The sequence below is a fragment of the Rhinatrema bivittatum genome, chromosome 3, assembly GCF_901001135.1.
Source record: "Rhinatrema bivittatum chromosome 3, aRhiBiv1.1, whole genome shotgun sequence".
Taxonomy (NCBI): domain Eukaryota; kingdom Metazoa; phylum Chordata; class Amphibia; order Gymnophiona; family Rhinatrematidae; genus Rhinatrema; species Rhinatrema bivittatum.
The window spans coordinates 72,678,533-72,704,523 of NC_042617.1; the positions used below are offsets into that span (position 1 = coordinate 72,678,533).

The following is a 25,991-nucleotide window of genomic DNA, read 5'->3' on the forward strand; positions in this document are numbered from 1 at the left end:
CATCTTCTGTCTTTTTTTTTTCCCCAAAAAACTTACCATAGCTCAACGCTTACTGGCTGAGCGCAGCGAATCTCCGGCTGCAGGGGGAGAGGACATCTGCCGTCACCGCTGCACTCAGCCTCCTGCACCTGCTGCCTTTCAGCTGTTCAAGCAGCCAAGTCCATGCTGGGAACTGGCTACCAGACTAAGGCACATCTCTGAGGGAACATGGAAATCATCTCAGGAATTCTCAACTGGAGGGGGGACCTTTAGGTATCACCAAAGGGCTTTCATTTCCTCAATTTAAAATTCTCCTTCCAAAATTTACAGCAATCCCCATAGGGAGATGCACGTCCACCATCGGCTGGAGACAGAGAATACTGGCAGGCTGGGGTCACTGCAGGAGTACGTATACTGTATCATCAGCTTGATCCGTCTCCATTTGCTGGCAGGGGAGCATAACCCACTGGTCCTGAGTCCATCAGTCTACACACTAGGAAAACCATATTTTGCTTTGCCATCCATGTCATCACTTCAGTAAGCCATCCTTTTTTTGCCCCATATCTTTGAAACCTCTTCCAGATGAAATACCTGGGCAATTCTGGAGACTGTAGTTGACTTGAGGGCTAGAAGGGAGCCTTCCTCAGAGATGCACCTTCAATGCTGCTCTTTCATTGGCAGGGGCTGCCATGATAACAGCTGTCTTCCCTCTCTCCCTGGACTTAAGTGCATTCCAGTCTTGATTGGCCCTGATGGATAAGGTTTTGACTGGATGCTCTGCACTATAGTGCACAGCACTAGAACCTGAGTAAAAAAGCCAGCCCAATAATGACCTTTTTAAACTTTGATCTACATGCATGTCACTACATAAGTGGTCATCAGAGGTTTTATAGTAACATAATAAATCACAGCAGATAAAAACATCAATTGGTCCATCCAGTCTGCCCAACAAGTAGCTTGGTTAGTAACTGCCAATCTGTGCAGGTTATCCCTATTCAGAAATGTTACATCTAAAGTTAGCCAAATGTTACTTACTTTCTTCATTTCCATTCTCTAGCCATCTCTGAGTTTATCTCACACCCTTTTGAATTTCATTACCATTCTTATTTTAACCATCTCTTCTGGAAGGACATGCCATGCATCCATTACTCTTTGTGTGAAATATTTCCCGATATTGTTTCCGAGTCTACCCTTTAGAGTTTCAGATCAAAAGGTTTGATTCTTGTACATCATTTATACCTTTCAGGTATTGAAAGTCTGTACACTATCTGTCCTGTTTTTTCTAACTTCCAGTCTCCTCTCATAAGTCTTCTGGTACAGACCCCACATTAATTTGGTTGCCGCTGTCTCTGGATTGCTTTCTTCCTATCACTATCCTTTTTAAAATACGGTCTCCAGAACTGAACACAGTATTCCAGGTTAGGCCTTACCAATGACCTGTAAAGGGGTATTATCTCCTCGGTATCCCTCTGGCCTTAGCTACTGCCTTGTTACACTGCTATGCTATCATCAGCTCATCAGACACTATCACCGTGTCCTGAACATCAGTCTCTCAACAACCGTCACATACAGCTCTTTTGATTATTGCACCCCAAATGCATGACTGCACTTTTTTACATTGAACCCCAGCTGCCAAACCTTCAACCACTCCTCGACTTTTCTTAGAAAACTTTTCATTCTCTCTACTCCTAACAAGTGTGTACACCCTGTTACAGATCTTGGTGTCATCCACAAAAAAGACAAACTTTAGATTCTAACTCCTCCACAGTATTGCTCACAAAGATATTGAACAGAAAACATTCCAGAACCAACCCTGGAAGCACTCCACTTATCAGTAGGTTCTATTTACCATTACACGCTGTCAGTCAACCAATCTGTAATCCATTCTACCACTTCATGGAGTGTCACTTAGTCTTTTTATTTTTTGAAAGAGTAAAAAACTGACTCGCATTTACCTCTTCCACTTCACTCATGATTTTATAGACCTCTATCATATCTCTCCCTCAGCCATCTCTTCTTCAAGCTCAATAGCCCTTACCTCTTTAGCCTTTCCTCATAGGGTAGCCATTCCACTCCCTTTAGTGCACAAGTTACTATCTTGTAAAAGATATTATGTGGATACATTACCAGACTTCTACAAGCATTTTTACATTTGCTAATGCAGTGGTTCTCAACCAGTGTGTTGCAGCACACTAGTGAGTTGCGACTCACCAGCAGGTGTGTTGCACACTTGCTGCTCTTTCCTCCCCCCCCCCCCCCCCCTTTTCACCTCAGCGAGATGAACACTGCTGCTGTTCCTGCCCGGGCTATCAGCACATTCAAGCGCCGAGGAGAATGGCAGCAGTGTTTGTTGAAGCCGGCAACAGGAACATGACCTTTTCTTCTTCCCACCCCTGTGGCCCGGAAGAGGAAGTGATGTTTAAGGGCATGCTTGCATGCTGTTGCTGCAGAAACCGCATCCCAAGGCTCTCCCTGGTCCTGCTACACTCAGCAGTTTGCCTGTGCTGCGATCATCGCAGCACAGAGCAGTCAGCTGAGAACGTGGCCGCCAGGATTTCCTGCCACGCGGCTGTTGGGGAAATCCATCCATCAGCTGGCCGAACCCGGAGATCGGTGCTGGCTGGCCACTTTGCCAGGGGCTGCAGGAGTACGGCGCCGCTGCCCGCCCCCCCCCCCCCCATCTGGCCTGGTTCCGACCTCCCCTTCTCTCGCCAGCGTGACACCAGCAAGAAAATATAAAAATAATAATAATCAAACTGCAAGAAAAAAATAAATAAAGGCTGGGGTGGGAGAAGAAAAAGCATAGAACTGCATTCGCAGCTGACTGCTCTGTGTCATGATAGCAGCACACACAAACAGCTGAGTGCTGCCTTCTTGCCGCTGCAGGCGGGGGAGGTCGCACCTGCTGCAGTTTCCAGCCTGTCAGGACTCTGCTTTTAATAGCAGAGTATTTATTTATTTATTTATTTAGAGACTTTTATATACCGGTATTAGTAGGGACATCATACCGGTTCACATTTGAACAGCAGGTTTGAAAGTACATATTAACAGGGAGAAAGAACTGGGAGGGGGATAACACAAGAGCAGCGTAGAAATGTAGCTTAACAACAGGCGAACATAAAAGCTTAACAGGCAAACATAGAGCTCCTTAATATAAGGAATATAGGATAATCTATATGGGAGATAGTATAGCATCGTAGGAGGGAGGGGGAGGGCTAATCCGGATAGGCTTGTTTAAATAACCATGTTTTTAACTTCTTTTTAAATTTGATGGTGCATGGTTCAAGGCTTAAGTTTGGAGGGAGGGAGTTCCAGAGTGAAGGGCCAGCAATTGAGAGGGCACGGTCACGTGTGGAGGAGAGGTGGGCTGTTTTAAGGGAGGGTACTAGTAGAGTGCCTTTGTTGGCAGCTCTGGTGGGCCGGGTAGACTGATGAGTCTTAAAAGGAATGTCTAGCCAGTTGGAATTGTGAGCGTGAATGGATTTATGTACAATGGTCAGGGTTTTGTAGTGAATTTGGGAAGGGATAGGGAGCCAGTGTAAGTCTTTAAGGATAGCATACCGGTTACCTTGTGCTGTAGCTGCCACGTGTGCTGTGAGTAAGGGCAGGGGTGAGTGAGTGAGACAGAGAGTGAGCCAGCATGTGTGTAAGCATATGAAAGAATGTGTGTGTGTGAGCAAGAGAGAAAACATGTGAGAGCAAGAGAGAAAGATTGGTCAGGGAGATGACTGGTGTGTGAGAGAGAGAAAGAATGTGTATATGTGTGTATATGTATGCGTGTGAGTGTATATGTATGTGTGTGAGTGTATATATGTAAGAACATAAGAAAATGCCATACTGGGTCAGACCAAGGGTCCATCAAGCCCAGCATCCTGTTTCCAACAGTGGCCAATCCAGGCCATAAGAACCTGGCAAGTGTGTGAGTATGTGTGTGTGTGTGTGTGTGTGTGTATATGTGAGAGAGAGAGAGAGAGAGCGAGAGAGAGACAGACTAATCATGGGCCCTGAGAAAGAACAGCGTGAGGACAGAGCTTCAGCGCTGCTTCTGGTATGTGCTATTGGCCTACAAGGGAAAGGAGTAGGAGAGTTACTGGAGAGGGTAAGCAAAGGTGGCTTTTAAGTTTATCTTTCTTGACTGACTGCCATTTTAATTATTGGGTATTATGTGATGTGTCTGCTGTTAACAATATTTTATTGGTGTTTGGAGAATTTTTAATAATTTTAAAAATTTTTAATGATTGGATGTTATTCCATTTATCAGTTGTTCTGAAACATTTATTATATTCTAGTTTTAGAATTATTTTATATTTCTTGAGGAACGTATAAATAGAAATGTGGAGATAAAAACTGAACTGAAAACAGCAAGAAGCCAAACTCTGTATGCAGTGCAACAACGCAAAAACAGTTTTATGGTTATTTTATTCTGTATTTAGTGAGGGTCTGTCTGTGTTCTGCATGTGTGACCCAGCTAAAGGTGTTGTGTGAGCTTGTTGTTTTTCTTGGAAGGGATCTATAGCAGCTTGGCTTGTTCTGTTTCCCTAATAGGAGATGTATTTGTGTTATCGGCCTGGTGTAATTTTTGCAGTGCTGCCTTTTCATAGGTAGGGTTGTTACTGTTTGAGTTCCACAATGCAGGTGTAACTTTGTGCGCATTAGTTTGTGTACATTATTGCAGATCCTGGAAGTCTGTTAGGTGCTATATTTCTGTTTTGCACAGAATGCAGAGTGGCTTTTTTGGGTTTCCATTCCCGTTTCTATTTCCATATTTGTAATTTGTGGTCTTTCTGTACTTGGTGAAGGTCGATTCTATGTGTGTGACTGAGGTGAAGTATTTTACTAGCATGTAGACATTTGTATCCATATTATTTGTTGTGTTTTCTCAATAGAACCTGCATTGGTGATAAATTACTGTTTTTTCATAAGGAGGGTTATTGCACCTGGTAGGAGAGTGTGTTTATGTTGCTACTACTGAGATGACACCAGAAATATCTTTTTTGTATGGTAAATTGAACGGGGAATGTCCTAACCCTGTTCTGTAGCCATTGTTGGGAGGTCAGAGTGCATCCTGTAGATACAGAGTATATGCTTACATTTAGCCCCGTGACAATCATGTGTTCAGTGTGTCACGCATGTAAGAACCATCTGTCAGGTGTGTCCCAACAGAAAAAAAGTTTGAAAACCACTGTGCTAATGGACTTATGTAATTGAAAATCGGACTTGTTTTTTGTCTGCAGTTTTTGGATACAGGAAGTGCATCTTTCATCCCCACACCACTTTGCTGGGGATGCTGGAGAAAAATGTGGTAATGAGAAATCTCCTAAGCAATGTCTAGATCTTAGTTTATTTTGTGGTGACAATAAAAGCACCCAATTGACTTCAGAAAAGTTTCACCTCAGAATCTGAGCGAAAGCTGTGTTACAAGCTATTAACCTCCCTTGACATGTCACAGGGAGCCATTGGGAAATATTGGTATGTCAGGGTACAGCAAGGACCTTTGTCTGTCCAGCAGCCCATTGTCCTGCTTTATGTAGTTACATACAAAATGATCCTTAGCTAACAGGTATGTACAGATCAACAATCCAAGGCAATGCAGGGATGGGAGCCAGTCTGTTGAAGTCTGCCTGGTCCCAAGCAAGAGCAGGCCTCATCACTGTCTACTCTTGAGCAGTGGGGAATCTATCTTTTATACCATGATTTTTCCTCAGTTTTCTCACAGCAGCCTCTATGAGCTTTACATAAAGGCCACTTTCTGGGATGACACTGTGTTCTAGTAGGCTGCAAATAGATGACATCTTTTTTTAAAGTATCAAATCTAAAAAAGCTTTTTTTTATTTAGAGCCTTTTAAGTGAGAACACAAGTAAGGGACCCTAAGTAATTTCTTGTGGCGTGATTAGTGTCATTTCACTTAACACCACACAAGAATTACATGTACACTATCTACTCTCTGGGCCTGGCACCTGCAGATTCACATTTCTGCTCGCTAGAGATGAGCAAAACCTAGTGCTTTATGTACTATTGAAGTAGGCTTCTGACTAAAGACTTATGTGATGACAGCATTTGGTGACAGACCCAAAGAAAAGGCCCATTGTTTGATCAGAGGTGATATATCTTCACAATGTCATTGGACAATATATGGAGGTGAACACTCCATATATGGAGGTGAACACTCCATATATTGACAATATATGGAGGTGAACACTAGCTAGATAGTGCCCATCTCACATACATGCCCGTGTACCCAAGGAGTTAAAGAGCATGCTCTCTGGAAAAGGCAACATGAGGCACTTTTGAAGCTCCACAGTAAGGATTTTCCTGTTTGGTTCTTGCTGTCTTCCTTGGGAGCATACAATGAGCTTTCAGTTTTATGGCCTAGGCCATATGGTCTTACATGTGAGAAATGTGCCTAGTTAGAATGGCCAATAGCACTCTAGCATGCAAGGACAAGTGGGTCCCAAACCTTTTACCTAGTGAACCCTTAAACAAAATCCACACAATGAAAAGACACAACCAGAAAGTGAAGTTTCAAAATATGTTGCCACTTTATTAAATGTATGTAGTCACCAGAAACAATGTAATTCAACATCTTCAATAATCACATTCTGCAAGGAGAAGATATCAAATAGCACATGAAACTAACAAATGACCTGCAAATTTAGTGGAGACATATACATACACTGTTACAAATGGCAACATGACAAATTTAGTATTATTATCTTATCCTTTTACAAATTCATGATTACTGCAAAGAACCTAGCAAGTGGAAGTGGCAACCCAATAGCTACAGTACAGCTCTAATGTTAGAGATGATGCCAGCACAACTATGTGATGGCAAGGGAAGGCCCAGACATTCCATATTGAAAGACTGCACTCAAATGGGGAACCTAAGGGCCATGGCAGCAAAGTTCTAGTAGCAGGCAGCATGACCAGGACTGGAGAATTCAGCATGGAGGCAGGAGCCCCAGATGAGAAAGTAACATGAAACCAGCATCAGGATGAGATGAGAAGACACCAGAAGCAGGACCAGGAAATAAGATATGATGAGAAGGAATACCAGCAGGACTGTGACTGGAGAGTGCATCAAGAAGGCAGGACTAGGGGCAGAGCATAAAGGAGGGCATAACAAGTAAGCAGCAGGACAACACAGGCAGAGAGCAGACAAACCACATGAGCAAGCCAGCCCAGGAACGCTGTAGTTGGGACAGGCCCAGCAGGCTTCCTCCATCTAGTTGGCAAGGAACTCTGTACAGAGGACCAGCCTGGCTTGTTTGGACAAGTCATCTTTGAATACATTTCTGGAGCCTTTACAACTGTCTCTCTCTCATGGGTGTTTTGGTGTTTGGGGGTGGCATTTCTTTGGGTGGCCTAACCCTGGGCCATCCTGAGAACGGGGACTGCTTGGTGGAGTGGACTCTTGGGAAGATGGGGATGGCACGGGTGAGGGCTCTGGTAAATGTTGAATGAGTTGGGTGACCGCTGTGGTCAAACTGTTTATTGATGTGGAGACTGTTGTTAGGCCCTGTGTAAGGGATGCTGTCTGCTGCTGCATGGTCTGGATGTGGGTGACCTGATCCCTCCTCAAGAGGAACATCTCTGCCCATTTATGGAGCAGGTGGAGCCCCTGCCTCTTCTCGATGTGGACAAGTGTGTCCTGGACTGTACAATCAGGTGTTGCTGCTGTTACTGGTGCTGCAGGCACTGTGGTTAGTGATGGCTGAGGTGCTGTCTGTGGCTCCAATGCTGGCATGGCTTGTAGGCTGAACTGGCTGGTTCTCTGGTGTGCTGGAGAGGTTTAGGCTGGTGTTGAGGGGGTAGGGGTGAGCCAAGGGGTTGCAGTAGCTGTTGCTGCTCTGGTGGCTGCTGCTGCTCCTCCTTTTCCTCGCTCCACTGGATCTCAGCATCCAGTTGAAAGGCTGCGATGAGACCTAGGGCTGTGCTGCTGGGTCTCTGGGGCTTCACAGCTGGGACCAGGGTTTCCTGGGTGAGAGCTATGGAAACAAAGAAGACATAAGTATGAATGCTAAGAAGTGCATATGTACCTTTTGACATAAGATGTGCACTTTGCATCAATGTGAGCATCTTATGTCAAAAAATGTGGAAATCTGTGGCAGACTTGACTTTTACCAGTGATGTGAACTTACTGGCCCGGCTTGCGTCGAGTGCAAGTTCTCGTCCATCCCCTTGAACACATACAGTCCCAGCTGTTGATTCAGGCGCTCCGCCACTGGTGTCAGGTCAATCAGGCAAGGGGCTCCTTCTACTGTCTGGTGCTATTTGTTACAACTTGCCACCTTGTTTTTCAACTGGACCTTGACATCCTGGTAGCGGCGGACCAGCTGCTCTCCGGTCCTCTTGCTTCCGCTGCACCAGGATATGGCCTGAGCAATCATACACCATATCTGGCCCTTGGCTGCCCTAGATGTCTTTGCTGTCCAGTTTCCAAACAGCTGGGTGTAATTTTCAAGGACCCCAGCGATGAGCAGCTCGTCTTGCAGGCGCAACGACGAGGCCAACTTGCTGCCTGGCTACCAGCGGATCAGGTTGCCACTTCCACTTCTGGAGAGGTGTCACTTTCCTTGCTCTTGCTCTCCCCCCCCCCCCCCCGCCTCCCCCCCTCCTGCACCTGCTCTGCCAACTCCCCCACCTTACCTAGACCTAGCCTGCCGTCCACCTCCCACCACCCTCGCATGCCTAGCCCTTTCCCCTCCCACCGCTTCCTATCGCTTCCCTCTTCCTTCTCTCTATTCCTGTCCCTACTCCTCCTAGAACTCCTGCCCTCCCCACACCTTCCATACTCCAGCTCCTCACGCCTCCTCTACCCCTCCACTACCACTACACAAACAAAAACGTCCACACACAGATAAAGGCAAGAAACAAAGGTACAGAAAAACAGATGAAAATACAAAACAGGACAAACTCACTCACTATAAACTCCAAACAACAAACCCCCTCTTCTCTCCTTTCTCCAATGCCTGACTCACTCTCAAAGAGGTAGCTGCAGGAAACCTGTGTATATAAGCAAAAAAAATAATGTGCCAGTCGTAAAAAGACAAACACCACGATTTGAGAAACTTACATATGCGATGTGGTATATCAATAATTTCCCTAACCATGCCCTTCTTTATATTGCAGGACGCTAACGCGCCATGTTTCTGCCTTATTTACAGCATTTTGATGAATATAGGCCAAAGATTTCAAATCAAGCAAAACACAAATTATGCAGAAATTATGGTAGGGTTACCAGATTGAATTTCCAAGCTTTATGTGGAGGAAGACTGTAAGGACTGACCAGTTAGAAAGGCATTTTATCAAAATAAAGTGAGACTACTGTATTCTGCAGTAATGGAAACTGTGAAGTTCTGTCAAGCACATAAATGAACTGTCACTATTGTATAATGATCCAAGTCAAAAATTGCACATACAACTGAGAGAGGCAAGCTGGCATTAAATAATTTGCCAGTGTGTGTGTTGTTTTTTTTTGTAATAAATGTTATTTAAAGGTTCTCAATTAACATCAGTATCAATCTGAGTGGAAGGAATGAGAGCAATGAGCTGCAAACCAAAGAGACTATGTTCACTTCCCCCACAGACAATGGCACTCCTTGTGATCGTGGGCAAGTCACTTTACAGCCTGTTGTCTCAGGTATCCACTTAGACTGTCAATTCTTTGGGACATGGACTTATACCTGAAAAATGTTGTAAACCATCTTGAGCTAAGATCAGAAAGGTGGAATAGAAATGCTAAGTTATCATCATCTGAAATCAATATACAGCTCAAACCTCATTTGGAATTTATACATGTACAACAATCAGACTCTGACATCAGCCTCTTACAGCCTATAAGGAATATCAACATGTAAAACACCATTTTTAATCACTCATGTTTAACCATTTGGATTTATACAGCCCAGCTATACACTGCACTTTACCTACTGCTATGAATTATGAATACTAACTTGCCAAGGTCTGTCCCAATCCAGGGGAATAGGGAATGCACCAAACCAGGCTCCAACTATGCTGCACACAGTGGTGATCTGCAGGCTGCTATCCCAGATGGACATAGCTCTGTAAAATACAGATGGAGAAATATAAACAAGACTTGTTCACAACAAGTATTCCACTGAAAATAAAAATGGTTAATCCTGGATATAGACAAAAAAAAAAACAAACCCAACCCTTCTGGGTATTTTAAACTCCAAAAATTGTTTTGAAATGAAAATGAAAAGCTGAAGCTTATAACTTTCCACCTCAAATATTTAGCTTCCTCTCTGCACTTATCTTAGCAGTTAAGACAGTAAAATAAATACGTAACTAGTTTAGCAGTTCTCACTTTATGACACCTGAATTGATTTCCATAATTGATTTTTATTTATTTAGATTTATATTCCGCTTTCTGCACTTTTTCAGCGCTTCAAAGTGGATTACATTTAGGTATTGTAGGTATTTCCCTATCCCCAAAGTGCTTACAATCTAAGGGGGTCATTTTCTATCCCTATCGCACGCAAAAAGTCCCTTTTCGCGTGCGATAGCTAGATAGGGGCGGAGTCGGGGCGGCCGCCACGGAAACTTCGCTGGCAGCGATAAGGTAAGACCCGTTATCGCCGCCAGTAGCGCGCCCAATAGCTCCACCTTTCACGATGGCGCTATTGGGTGCGAAAGCTTGCAGCGATAACACCGCGGTGGTGCGATCGCTGCCGGCTTTCGCAGGCCCGCCCGCCCCCAGGAGTCAGTGTCTAAACAGTAATGGGAAATAAATGTGTGGACTAAACTCCATAGCATAGTTTTGCAAATCTCCTCAATGAAGGCTGATCTTAGATGAGCCACAAATGCTGCCATGGCTCTAACATTATAAACTTTGACATGCCCTTCTAGAGTCACATCTGTCTAAACATAACAAAAGGAGATGCAATATGCTATCCAATTAGAAATAGTTCGTTTAATTACAGCTATTCCAAGTCTGTTGGGGTCAAAAAAAGAAAATGCTGATTTCAGTCCATTACAAGTAGAAGGTGATAGTTCTTTTACAAGCCAAACTGAGCAGGGCTTGTTCATCTCTATGAACATGTGGTCTGGGTTAAAAATAAGGAGCAGCATAGGATGAGTGTGCAGCACCACCTTATTATGAGGAAACTCAGAATAGGTGAATAAATCACAAAGGTCTGGAACTTACTGACTCTTTAGGCTGAAATGACAGCCACCAGAAATAATACCTTCAAAATCAGATACTTTAGCTCACAAGAATTCAGAAGTTCAAAAAGGGTTTTAATCAGCTGGGATCCCATTAAGGTCCCATGACACAGCAGGTGGCTTGATGGGAGGCATCAACTGAAGCAAGCCCTGCATAAATTTGACAACTAAAGGCTGGCTAGAGATACGTGATGAGCACCATCGGCGCTATGGTGTACCCTTATATCGTAGTGATAAGCGCCAACTGCACTGAGACGTGCTCTATTAGATTTAGTTTTAAGGCCAGATAAAGAAAGCATTCAAGCAGTGTTTTATGTGAGAAAGAAGGAAACTAGGGCCTTTTCCTCACACTGGATGGTAATACTATTACATTTTCTGGTTGATTCTGAAACACTTCATAGGAGAAACTAAAAGGAGTGGATAAATAACCTCTCAACATTCTGACTGAGGGACAGAAACTGAAACACTGGCATGAAATAACATCCCTTGCTTCTGTATTATCAAATGGGGGAATCACCCAATCTGATTGGTGCTCTGATGGCTAACCCCTAAAATTGTGGAAAACAGATTTGTCTCGGCCAATAAGAGCTATGAAAAGTTTATTTTATGAATGTCTTCTGAGATGTAAGGTCTTCTGGGAATACACAGAAGGCATTCAACGCTAATTTTATTTCATAAACATTTTTTTTTTATGAATGTGAGCAAATTTTCTCTCTGCAAAATACAGTAAACACAAAATTTAACACACAAAACCAAACCAACCAAGAGAGCACAACAAAAATCCTACAAGTTAAAATAACTACATCAATACTACTACCCTAACAATGTGCCTAAAAAAGAAAAACCAAAGAGCAGGGGAAGGTTTCAGCAAAAAATTGTTTCCAGTTTCTCTCTTGAAGCATAAACTCGGGACTCTCTTGTTAAGAAGGGTCACAAACAGCTCTCTCGAGTGTTCTGTACTCAAAAAATATCTTGTTTACCACAACTTGATCCAGGACCACTAACGGAAGTCTAGGATCCGAGTGAATTTGACAGATGTGTTTTTTCCCTGCCTTGTTAAAAAAAAAGTTTTCAACCCTTATACATTTTTTATATTCTGCTGTCTAAAAAACACAAATCAAAATGCATTAAAGTAGGAGTTTGTTTCACTGATCTACATAGCATACTCTACATGTTCAAAGAATAATTATAGAAATATTTCAAAAGAAACAAAGAAAAAAGTTTTGACTGCATAAGTTTTCACACCCCTTGATTCAATACAATTGTTTTACAGCAAAAACAGCACTCAGTCATTTAGGATAAGGGTACCAGCTTTGCACAGTTGGATAGTGCAGTTTTACAAATTCTTATTTATTTATTGCCATTTGAATGCACAGACTTCCAGGTGATTGATGTTCCAGACAGACTCTTCTGTACTCCAGTGCCCTTGCACTGCCAAGTCCTGACAGAGAGCTCCCCAACCCTGAAGGCTCGTATCTGTCATGAGTACTAGCCAGTCCAGTGATCTTATGAAACCCCCTTTCTTAGATGATCCAGTTCTAATCACCACTGTGGTTGAGAGTAGACCTCCATTGGCAGGTAGAGCCGAATCGAATAATCTTGAAACTGTGGGCTCCAACAAGACAGCAGAGTGCACTGAAGAGAACACATATGTGCCCTCGACCATGGCACATCTAGGGTTGCCATCAATGTAAACACCTGAAGATAGGACCACACTGTGGGGTGTATTGTGTTCGTCAATAGACACACCTGCGCCATCAACTTCTGAATACAGCCCTCTGGCAGGAACACCCTGCCCTGTTTCATGTCGAACTGAACACTGAGATTCTCCAGTAACTGTGATGGCTGAAGATCACTCTTAGCCAGGTTCACGACCCAATGCAGCTCCTTCCGCAATGAGATCATCTGGGAGAGAGCCTCCAGGTCTTGCACAAAACTCTTGGCCTGAATCAGCCAGTCATCCAAGTACAGGTGTACCTGGATCCCATCTTTTCTCAACTCCACTGCCACCACCACCATACCGTCGGAAAAGGTTCTGGGCACAGTAGCCAAACCAAAACGTAGCACTTGAAATTGATGACAACATCCCAAAATAATGAAACGCAGAAATATTTGATGCTTTCTCTGGATGGGAATATGCAAGTATGCCTCAGATAGATGCAGAGATTCAAGAACTCCCCCCGACTGTACTGCCATTATCACTGAGCGCAGGTTTCCATGCAAAAATGAGTCACATGCAAATGACAGTTGACTCCTTTGAGATCCAGGATAGGACGAAGAGAGCCCCCCTTTTTGGGCACCACAAAATAAATGGAATATCAGCCTGTATTTTCTTGAGACGTGGGCAGGCTGAGGAGTCTTGACAACGTAACGTCTACTGCCTGTCTCTTCTGTGGCGAGATGCAGGAAGACACCGTGAACATGTCCCGAGGCACACTGCAAAACTCCAGCTTATAGCCATCCCATTATCACTTCCAGCACCCACTGGTCTATTGTGATCTCGACCCACCTCTGAAAGAAAGCGAGAGAGGCGACCTATCTCCTGATCCTGGAGGTGGGTTGGCATCCCTTCATTGGGAGGCTTGGGGTGCTCCACTATCTAAGCCTGTGCCCCTTCTGGACTGCCTGAGATGAAAGGATTGAGATCTACCCAAAGGTCGAGTCCTTTGAAAAGTTGTTCCTCTGTAGGGTCGAAAATGTCCAAACCTGCTAGCACGATCTTTTGAGTTGAAGAATTATGGCACCTGTTTCTTATCCTCTGGTAATTGAGGAGCTGGGGACTCACTCCACCTATTGGTCATTTTCTCCAGCTCACTCCCTAAAGAGCAAGCCTTTAAAGGGCAACTTCATAAGGTTAGACTTCGAGGTTGTATCGGCTGACCAATTTCTCAGCCATAGTTGATGCCTAGCCACTATTATCGAAACCACCCCACTGGCTGAAGTTTGGACCAAATTGTAGCCCACATCTGCCAAAAAGGCAGTTACTGGTTCCATCACTGCCTTGGAATTCAAACCAGATTCAATAATCTCCTGAAAGAGCATTAACAAGAGCGAACCACCAGGGAACAACAGGAAGCTATCTGCAAATTCATTGCCATTGCTTCAAAGGCCTGCTTAAGGATAGCCTCAATTCTTCTTTCCTGTGCCTCTTTCAAGGCTGCTCCCCCTTCTACGGGAATAGTCATCCGCTTGGAAACAGCACACACAAGCGCATCCACCTTGCTCTATTGCAACTGGATCTAGGGGGTACAGTCCTTCCAAGACTCAACCCCCTTTAAAATTAGCTTCTGAGGCGCCCCATTCAAGATCAATTAATTCTTGAATGGCCTCCATAACAGGGAAGAAGCATGAGGATTTATGCAAGGAAATCAAAATGGGATCTTTCCTTGGCTCAGACATGGATTCAGCCCCAGAAACTCTCAGCCTCTTCAATGTCTGGGAAATCAGAGCCGGTAACTTATCGCTATGAAAGTATCTCAAAATAGTTCTATCAGATTACAATCCTGGAGGAATAGCAGCTAAAAGTCTGTGCAGGGTTCCACAGTGTGCACACTTAACTGGGTTAAGGGAAGGTGTTCCCCGGGACATGTTTTCGACATTATTGGGAACCAGAACGTGTACAATGTATTTTTAAATATACATGTGCCATTTCCCAGTCAAATTTAGCCTGCACAGGAAACAAGTGCCAAGTCTGCAGGCCAGTTGTAGCTATGGACAATTTTTCCAAAGGGAAAGAATACGTGGACTTTCATTTAAAAATCTGTACAAAGTCCTAAGTACCTACAGACTTTATAGTTGTGTGGACTGTTTTAAAAATTGTCCCCATCTGGCACACACTACAGCAGTCTCCGTGTATTAACCAAACATGTTAAGCATGGAACAATAAAAACTGCACCTTCTGGAAAACTACAAGTGTAAAAAAACCACCAGTTAACACAAATGAGAAAAAGAATGAAAACTGAACAGAAACAAAAGTCAATTTTAGTCTGTCTTAGGCTAGCGCACATGGCCTGGCAGGCACTGAAACAATTTTATCGCAAAAGAAAGGTCCTGTCATTTTAGAAGCTTAAATGCATAACAGGCAAAATATATAGTGAAACAAATAGGATCGAAGGTTTAAGTTACACCCTTGATAACTGATAGTAGAAATAAGTGTGTTAAATATCTTGGAAAAGAGTAAAATCGGGGTTCTAGCTATATCATTCTGTTGTGTGGCTCTTCCTTGCCTGTTAATACCATTTCTAATATATAAATTCAAATAAAGCACTTTTTAATTTTAATATCATTAACAAGGATATTTCCCTCAGTTACCTTAATTTCTAATGACTGTCAGACCATAAGAATATGCTTTACTGGGTCAGACCAAGGGTCCATCAAGCCCAGCATCCTGTTTCCAACAATAGCCAATCCAGGCCATAAGAACTTGGCAAGTACCCAAAAACTAAGTCTATTCCATGTAACCGTTGGTACTAATAGCAGTGGCTATGTTCTAAGTCAACTTAATTAATAGCAGGTAATGGACTTCTCCTCCAAGAACTTATCCAATCCTTTTTTTAAACACAGCTACATTAACTGCACTAACCACATCCCCTGGCAACAAATTCCAGAGTTTAATTATGCATTGAGTGAAAAAGAACTCTCTCAGATTAGTTTTAAATGTACCACATGCTAACGTCAAGGAGTGCCCCCTAGTCTTTCTATTATCTGAAAGAGTAAATAACAGATTCACATCTACCCGTTGTAGACCTCTCATGATTTTAAACACCTCTATCATATCCCCCCCTCAGCCGTCTCTTCTCCAAGCTGAAAAGTCCTAACCTCTTTACTCTTTTCTCATAGGGGAGCTGTTCCATTCCCCTTATTTTGATCGCTCTTCTCTGTACCTTCTCCATCGCAATTATATCTTTTTTGAAATGCGGCGACCAGAATTGTACACAGTATTCAAAGTGTGGTCTCACCATGGAGCGATACAGAGGCATTATGACATTTTCCGTTTTATTCACCATTCCCTTTCTAATAATTTCCAACATTCTGTTTGCTTTTTTGACTGCCACAGCACACTGAACCAACGATTTCAATGTGTTATCCACTATGACGCCTAGATTTCTTTCTTGGGTGGTAGCACCTAATATGGAACCTAACATTGTGTAACTATAGCATGTGTTATTTTTCCCTATATGCATCACCTTGCACTTATCCACATTAAATTTCATCTGCCATTTGGATGCCCAATTTTCCAGTCTCACAAGGTCTTCCTGCAATTTATCACAATCTGCTTGTGATTTAACTACTCTGAACAATTTTGTATCTGCAAATTTGATTACCTCACTCGTCGTATTTCTTTCCAGATCATTTATAAATATATTGAAAAGTAAAAGGTCCCAATACAGATCCCTGAGGCACTCCACTGCCCACTCCCTACCACTGAGAAAATTGTCCAATGCAGAAAAGTGCATTCAGCCAAACACACAGATTTAGCTGCTCTTGAATGCTCATTTTGTGAGCGAAAACCTTCCTGCCAATGCAGCATGGAGTTTTACGCTCACAAAACTGGTGCGTCAAATTGCAGATCTTGAAATACTATGTTATGATATGCAGAACGCGCATTTTAAATATGTCTTAACTTGGGGTCCATATGAAGAATACTGTATGTGACATTTGGGATAGATGCACCTGTATTTTATACTTTACATATACAGGTCATGTATCAATCACAAGTTGGTGTGTACATATTGCAATTTACTTGCTGTTTTTTATTATATATGTATGTTTGAAAAAGTTGTTAAATAAAGAGTTAAAAAAAAAAAGTGGCGTCAGCTTAGCACCCTCGCATGCAAATTCCATACTAATGTGGACATTAAGTATGCCCTCCCAATGCAAAGAAATTTGCTGGCTAAACACACAATTTTTTATTTATTTTTCTTTTTTTAAAGCTCGAAACTTTACACCTGGTCAGAGATGGAGTAAAAGTTTCCAGTGCTACTATCTAGGCAAAAAGAAAAAAGTTTTTCCCAAGGCCTACCAGATACCCAAATTAATCTGTACTTATCCAGCTAAGAGGCCAAGGTCTGCTGCCTCTACTTATGTGGATAAGTACTCACTTATCCAGCTAAGTTGCGGCAACTTATCCAGCTATCGGGCCGGCTTGAGAGAAAACCCTTTTTTTTTTGTCTGCCCTGCAGCATGTACAGTGCTACGCTGTAGGGCTGCCATCAGCCTGACTGTTCTAGTGGCAGCTCCCTCACCCCACCTCCCAAGTTAAAATATACATTCAGCCTGTGCTGAATGCATTTTTTTTTTTAAAACTTAAATACACATTTTACCTCCCGATCTATAAGCATATCATTAGTTTACTGCATCGGGAGTTTAAAAAAAATCTATGCATTAAACTGTGCACTGGATTTCAGCACACAATTTAACACAGAGTAGTACAGCCGCCTCTGTGTGACCCTTAGCAAATCTCTAACTTATAATTATTAAATTTGGAGTTGGAAGTTCTCTGGAGAGAAACACAGTAATCTTGATTGTGCTTATTTTGGTGTAAGTGGTAAAACCACAAAGTAACTGACTAATATCAAAATGTAGTCTTTTTTTTTTTTTTTTTACAATAAATATCTAAAATCAAATGTTAACAGTTACAAATGTCTATTTCTGCAAAAGTAAATATATGCAGCAAAATAAGATCTTCATTCAAAGAGTATTTATATGGCACAATGCAGTAATCTATCCAGCATCTTGCAATTCTTGTCATCCATCCAAATTTTCCAAAGAACTGAGACACAAGAATTCATCTAACAAAACACAACAGCCTTTTCAATAATCTCATCTCTGAATTTCAAAAGCTGATTAAGTCATAGTAAAACAATTCACAAATAGCCAATGTTGTTGACAGTCAAGAGAGATGATTTATTATTCAATAATAAAAACCTAAACACAATAGGCGCAAGGTTCAGGACATATTGCCAATTAATATCAGTTCAATTTCAATTTGTAATTGCTTGAAAAGAACCCAACATTTCTAGTAACAGAATGGTTACATACACCTCCTAAGCAAAATTGAAGGGTTCAATTCACCCAAATTCACTTGTGAAAGCAAGTTTGCTTACTTGTAAACAGGGCTCTCCAGAGACAGCAGGAAGAATTAGCCATTACACATGAGGTGACATCATTTGATGGCATCAACACAGATACAGCTCTCAGAGCTCAGTAAATACTAGAGATATGCATGTTTTCAACAAATGTGTAATCCTGTTCGTTTGATTCGTAGGTCCGCAAAATGCATGGCGATCCCCCACGAATGAAACGTATCATATTAGTTTCATTCTTTTAGTTCACAGTGCTTTCTTAACAGCCTTTTCAAATAGGAGAAGGCCATGTGGGAGTATCCATAGCAACAACCAGCCCTTTCCTGCGAGTCATAAGTGACCTCACAGCCCTGTCATAGAGTGGGTCAGACAGTTTGGCAAGGAGACCAGAATGCCAACGTATCAGAGCAAAGTATTTTTCTAATTCGCCAATCACTGCTCTCAGTGCTCTGTGATGCTGTTCCTGCTGTATTTCTATCTTAAGCAAGCATAGCACTCGCCACGCAGTGCACTTTTTTCTTGGCTTCTGACAAGGTCGTTGCTTTGAGCTCTCTCCCTCAGAGTGTCTCAAATCTTTATTCAATTGCTATTGTTTGCTGCTTTGATAGTTTGCTACAATTAATTTTACATTGCTGAAAAAGATATTTGTTCTTTTTTGCTGCTGTGCCAGCCAGGCTTTTTTTTTACTGCACCTTTTTTTTTTTTTTAAATTTAACTCAGACTGTCTCTCTGTCTCTCTCACCGAGTCGAGCTGCCAGCCGTGGCATTTTGTTGCTGATCTTACCCCCCCGGGGTAGGTTGCAGGCAGGGTTTGTGTGGTATGGGTGGGAGATAGTGTGAGAGTTGCAGTGGCTGTCTGGGAGTTGGTATTTTCAAAGAACAAGCAGCATCACTGTAAGAATTGGGCTTGCTCAGGCTTCCAGTCTTTTCTCTGGAGTTTCAGTTTTTGTGCATACAGAGCAGTCTCAGTTGTAGTGTACAGCAAGGCACTGCACTGTGTGTCTGTTTGTTTTCCACACTCACATATATTTGTACAGCAGTGTTCTTATAATCCAAATCCCCAGTAGGCATCTGGAGGTTACATTTTTTTGTGTGCACATACAGCAGTCTCAGTTGTAGCGTACAGCAAGTCACTGCACTGTGTGTCTGTAGTTTTCCACACTCACATATATTGGTACAGAAGTGTTCAGTCACCAATAAAGAAATAATTCTTTTAAATGAAAACCCTAGTAGGCAGTGACATTAAATCCATGTCGGGGAAAGGTAGACGTGGTCGAGTGATTGGGACTGGCAGAGGAGGCACTTCAAAAGGCAATGCCAGTCCCCCATTAAAGTTAAAAAGGGAGCTGTTCCAATCTAAAATCTCTGCAGGGGCAGGCAGTTCCATCCGGAAAAAAATGAAATTTAAAGATGATGCACCAACACCACCTGTTTCAGACCCTGTTGTTTTGGAGGTGAGGGAAGGGGAGGGCTGAGCCATGCAAGACAAAAGAGCAAGACTCGAGTTAGCACTGATGATGCAGCGCAGGCACTGTTTGAATCTGATTCTGATGAAGAATCATCTTGTATAGGATCCCCTTCATCAGAAATGGAAGACTTCATAGCTGAAGAAGGTTTAGGAGGATTAGTTAGTTCCATCTTAGCCTCCAACTTCAGTGGTGGAGGGGAGACATGAAACTGATGAGGAGGAGGAGGAAGAACAGTCAGCGCAGGCACAGAATGTGACTGATGCCCCTGGCATTGCTTCTCAGGGTGCACCCACTACTTCAATTCCAGTGCCAGCATCCACCCCGAAGGCTATAGAGAAGGGATCATGAAAGAAATCTGTGATCTGGAGCCACTTTAAAGTAAGGGAAGTCCTGCGTTTTGCTCAGTGTAATTACTGTGCCAGGGATATTAGCAGAGGCAAACAAATGGGACATCTAACTAATTCTGGCATGATGCATCACATGCAGAAGCAACACCCAACAGTACTGCCATCTGGGGATGGTGGTAGTACCAGTCAGGAGACCCCTTTTTCCAGGCAGCATAAAGTGGTTGAAAAGGAGCAGAATCATCTCACGCCCTCAGCCCCTTCTAGCAGTCAAGTGGCAGGCCAGCAGCCCCCTGCCATGTGTCAGAAGAGACAACCCATCATGGAGGAAATGGGGTGGTGTTCGGTAACACTATCCTGGGGAAGGAGGCAGGCAGCCTCAAAAGTTGTAACCAGGAGCATCGGGGAAATGATTGCCCTTGATGACCAGCCCTTGCAGGTAGTAGAGAATGTGGGTTTCAAGCGTTTGCTGCATGTCTTAATTCCAAATTACAAAGTCCCCTCCAGAACCACAGTTAGCAGAAAGGTCATCCCCAGCCTGTACAACCAGTATTGCAGTTGCATCCAAGTGCTGCTAGCTAAGGCAGAGGGGAGTGTGCATTTTACCTGCGATATCTGGACTGCCATGAATGCTGCTCACTCTTACCTCTCCCTGACAGCACACTGCTGGGATCTGGCTGAGACAGGGGCAGGCAGTAGCTCTATTAGTGACAAGTATCAGGGTGGAGGTGGGCTTTACTGCACACCCACCTGACAGACGAGGCCCATACCTCAGCCAATATTCTAGCATGCATCAGACAGATGCTGGTGGGCTGGCAGCTACACCAGTGAGACAGGAATCTTCAGGCAGGGTTCTTTGTCACAGACAATGGTGTAAACATGGTAAAGGCAATATCCGACGGGGGCTTTCAGAACATCCAATGTTTTGCACACACTCTGCACCTGGTAGTGAAGTTAGGTCTGGGGTTGGAGTCCAAGCACAAAGAGAATGAATACCTGCAGGACATAATACACAAGTGCAGGAACTTAGCAGAGCACTTCCACAGAAGTGTGAAGGCAGGGCAGGTTCTCTGTGAAAAGCAAACAGATTTGAGGATGCCTCACAAGTGTCTCATTCAAGACATTGGCATCTGGTGGAATTCCACCTATATGATGCTGCAGAGGTTAGTGGAGCAGCAGACACCCCTTCATGACCTTTCTGTGGAAATGGACATAGGTGTGCAGAGTCCCTTAGGGCATCATGATTGGTTAGTCATAAGTCAGCTGGTAAAAATCCTGCAGCCCATCAAGGTTACCACGGAGGAGCTGAATTCCAGAAGTGCCACCTTGGCTGACATCATCCCTATAGTTAATTTTCTGGAGGAAAATTTGGAGGGCTTTAAACAGAAAGAGAGAATGACAGTAGAGGTACTGCATTGTCTGGAATTTTTGTAAAAGCAGGTGCATGAGAGATTAGGATCTTTAACAAGACCACAGATACATGCTCGTCACAGTCTGTGATCCCCGTGTGAAAGGGAAACTCGCCCTACAGTCTGATTGTCTCACATTTGTGAAGAACCTGCTGGTAGTAAACGTTCGTGAACAGGAGCGCCATAGGCAGAGACAGATTAGGCATGAAGCAGAGGAGGAAACAGCGGGCACTTCAGAGAGTAGTGCAAGCCCAAGCAGGAACAGCACTCTATCAGCGACAGCTAGTACTTCCTCCTCCAGTACGCCAAAGCCTTGCTGCCCCTAAAACATCATCTGTTCTGGCACGGGGTAGAGCGAAAGCAGCTGGCAAGAAGGACTCTCAACCCACCCAAGCAAAGGAGACACCAGCAGAAATGTCAGTGACACGGTATCTCACAGAGCCCATAGAGGACATGAGGACAGATCCACTGGCATACTGGGCACACAAGTCCACTGTCTGGCCCACACCTATCCAAAGTGGCTCAGCGATATCTGTCATGTCCACCAACCAGTGTGCCCAGTGAACGTGTATTCTCAATGACAGGGGATATCATGAGCCCTCATCGCTCAAGGCTGGCACCAGAGTTGATGGAAATGCTAGTGTTTTTGAAAATAAACATGCCTTTGCTTGGGTTTCCAGATTTTCTCTGTGAATGGCAAGATGAATAAAAGCAATTTAAAGCCTTGCAGCAGCTCCAAATGCCTCATATGCTCCAGATAATATCATCACATGTACTTGACCTCAACCGCTGTGTCTGTCCGTCCAGCCGTTAAGTCACTACAAGGGCCTGACCCCAAACGCTCTGCCTGTCTTTCCAGCTCTTACGTCACTACAAGGGCCTGACCTCAACTGATGTGCCTGCCTGTCCAGCCCTTACGTCACTACAAGGGCCGGACCCCAAACGCTGTGCCTGTCTGTCCAGCCCTTACATCACTACAAGGGCCTGACCCAAAACGCTGTGCCTGTCTGAGTTTAGTTCTAGTATCTCTAATTTCAGTTTCATGTATTTGTGCATCACTTCTTTCCAGAATATTATTTTTCCTGTTTTGCAACGTTTGGAATGTAAGAACATAAAAAGCTGACTTAAGATGTTTGGAGCTTGCATATTTCATATGCTCAATAGTTTTCATGACCTTCATAATATGGGCCATTTTCCCTAAATCTTTCTTAGGTGCTAACATTAATGTTTCTAGTACTATAGAAAACTGGTGGTAGTTTTACTCAAATTCATCCTCTGTGTTCCCATAGTTTACAGAGGCCCTGTAGGGTACAAAGTCAACATAGGTTGATACTGTAGATTTGGACTTGAGTAGCAGTTTTCTTATTTCTGAGAGCTCTTCAAGTTCCTTTGTCATCAGCTGAAGTGCATAAGTACAGTTAATAGGTTCTGGGTATTCACAAATAATCTCCAGCTCAGTTCTTGCTTCATAGATGGCAGTCTCTATTGCTCGAATAGCATCCTCTGTTGAATTATCTTTCACAAATGAAAAAGATGCCATTTTCATCTGGCAGTGAACCAGTTCAGGAAGAAGTGACAGATCAAACCACAACATACCTGCACAAAGGAAAGGGAACTCACCTCGGGTGTCGCTTCTCTCTTAACACCCACTGACTCATGTTGAACTGCTATTCTCATGGAAACCTTCCCCACTTCACCACACTTTGAAGGCTTGTGCCCACTCTTGAGGCAAACCCATTCTAGGGAGCCCTTTCCTGCACAAAGGAAAGGAAACTCTCCCCGGGTGTAGCCTCTCTTAACACCCACTGACCCATGTTGAACCGCTGTTCTCATGGAAACCTCCTCCGCCTCGGCCTTCAAATTTCTCGTTTGTATATCTGCCACGACCACCAGATTTTAAAAGACCAGCGAGAGCTCACTAGACACCAAAGGAACCACCACACTTTCAGGGCGAACCCATTCTAGGGAGCCCTTTCCTGCACAAAGGAAAGGGAACACTCCCTGGATGTAGCCTCTCTTAGTATCCACTGACTCATGTTGAACTGCTGTTCACATGGAAACCTTCCCCACTTCATCACACTTTGAAGGCTCGTGCCCCACTCTCGGGGCAAACCCATTCCAGGGAGCCCTTTCCTGCACAAAGGAAAGGGAACTCTCCCCAGGTGTCGCCTATCTCTTAGTACCCGCTGACCCATGTTGAATCACTGTTCATATGGAAATCTCCAGCCAATTGCTGCTCTCAGTGCTCTCTGATGCTTTTCCTGTTGTATTTCTACATTAAGCAAGCATACAATAGTGCACTTTCTTCTTGGGTTCTATCTGAGAAGCTTGTTTGCTGTTTGAGCTCTCTCAGAGTGTCTAAAATCTTTATACATAGAAACATAGAAATGACGGCAGAAGAAGACCAAACGGCCCATCCAGTCTGCCCAGCAAGCCATGCAGTTTATCCATTTTTTTTCCCCACCCTTTTTCTCCCTCCCACCCATCACTATTGGCTTCCAGCACCCTCCGACCCCAACTCCCTTCCACTCCTCCACCATGCAGAGAGCAGCGCCGTATCCGCATCCCAGTGAACATCCAGCTCAATCAGGGGTAGCAACTGCTGCAACAAGCAGGCCACACCCCTGCCCCATACTCTTACCCACCCCTGCTTTGTTTGTTTTTTGTTTTTGGAGATGGCAGCCCTCCGTGAAGGTGGAACACCAACCACTGGCCACTGGCATCCCACTCCATGAATGCCTCTGTGGCTACTGCCGCTCTGTGCAGTGTTTTGCTGCCTGAAGGTGGAACAATTGCTATTGCTAGTTTGCTACAATTAATTTTCTATTGCTGAAAAAGATATTTGTTCTTTTTTGTTGCTATGCCTGCCAGGCAGCCAGGCTTTTTTTTTTTTTTACTGCACTTTTCTTTTTTTTTTTTTTAATTGAACTACATGTTGACTACCGGTCTCATGCCGGTATTTAGCCTTAGATGGAGTTTACCACCCACTTTCGGCTGCATTCACAAACAACCCGACTCCAAGAAGACCTGGTCCCGGTGCACCAGCGGCCACTATTACCAGCCTAACACCATCCACGAGTTGAGCCTCGTCTTATCTGGCCTCCTTGTCTTTCCCCTATCAACATCACAGGGACCAGACTACCTCAGCTCTGCCAGTCTGTCTTGCCCCTATGAAAACCACAGTGACCTGACTACCTGAGCCTCTGCCAGCCTGTCTTGCCCCTATCAACTTTCTGCCACTCTGCCTTGCTGCCATACACCAGATAACTCACTCTACTCCTTGTGGTGTTCTTGCCACTATCATGGTTCCTCAGTGTGTTGGTGCTAGTCTTTCTTTGCTGCTTGTCCCTTTATTGGCGCCTTGTGGTTTTTTCTGACATTCTTTCTGCTTGCTATGTTCCCCCTTCATTGTGCTGTAGGATGTTGATGCCACTTGTCTTGCCACTCTGCCTCTTGTGCTGCCTTCAAGGGTTCATGGAACTGTTATCGGTGCTCTCTTTTGAAGCTGTGGGTGTTTTTGACTCTCTCGCTGCTGCTTTGCACCTCTGTTAAAGCACTCTTGCCACTCCTGGTACCCCTTTGCCCCTTTACAGTGCTTTAGGCTATTCATGCCACTTTGCCACAGTCTAAGTACCTTGGAGCTCTTTTCCCGTTCTGATGATTGCTCCCAAGAAGTTTCATCTGAATTGATAAGAAAACACCAATTCTGCAGCCAAAAACAGGCTGCAAATCCTTCCCCCATTGACTTTAATGATAAACGAAAATGAATGAAACTAATGAACTAATTGTTTTTTTCCCTATGAAATTAATGAAATGAATTGGGGTCCCCACGAAATGAAAATACGAACCGACACAAATATTTTCCTTCTGCACATCCCTAGTAAATACCTTGAGCATGCGTGGGTATCCCTGCATATGCATGTTTCCTCATGAGGCCTTTGATCTATTCCAGAGTTTATACTTTTGCAAGGTAGTCAACTTTCCAGGGAGGCAGGCAGATATTAAGTAATGCTAATTCATCCTACTTTCTACAGAGGACCCCATTTACAGGTAAGCTTTATTTATTTAAAAAAATGTATATACCACCTATGAATTAGTAAGTGGTTTACTATAAAATATTCATAATACATACAATACAAATAATACACACATTTATACAATCATATACAATAAAATTAAAAAACCAAAAATAAAACTGCGTTTCTGCATTGACACCCATGGCTACTAGAGGTTTGCTTTCTAAAAAAATAGTAACAAAAATTGCTACAATCATGCCCATGGCTGCAAAGATTCACTTTCTTACATATAGCTGTTCAATTAATACTTTATACTATTACATCTACGGCTACAAGAAGTTAACTTCCTAAGATTTGAATACTCCATTATTCCTGCTTGCAACTCCCTCTGTCATAATCTAGGAAAGTCTGCATACCATAAGATATTATAAGCCTGATTAAAATAATATGCTTTTATCTATTTTCTAAATTTTACAAGCAAGATTATTTAATCTCTAACAGTAA

The 25,991-nt window shown here is 43.4% G+C and overlaps 1 protein-coding gene across 9 annotated transcripts in view; it reads right to left on the reverse strand.

The window, feature by feature from the left end:
• PIGF (phosphatidylinositol glycan anchor biosynthesis class F) overlaps window positions 1–25,991 on the reverse strand; it is a 102,239-nt gene that overhangs the window by 28,043 nt on the left and 48,205 nt on the right. For 8 of the 9 annotated variants that reach the window (XM_029593356.1, XM_029593358.1, XM_029593357.1 and 5 more), the window contains one exon: window positions 9,938–10,042. In XM_029593356.1, the coding sequence (XP_029449216.1) occupies window positions 9,938–10,042 (105 nt within the window). Of the gene's footprint in view, window positions 1–9,933; window positions 10,043–25,991 lie in introns of all 9 variants that reach the window. The other variant, XM_029593362.1, reaches the window with a different exon arrangement.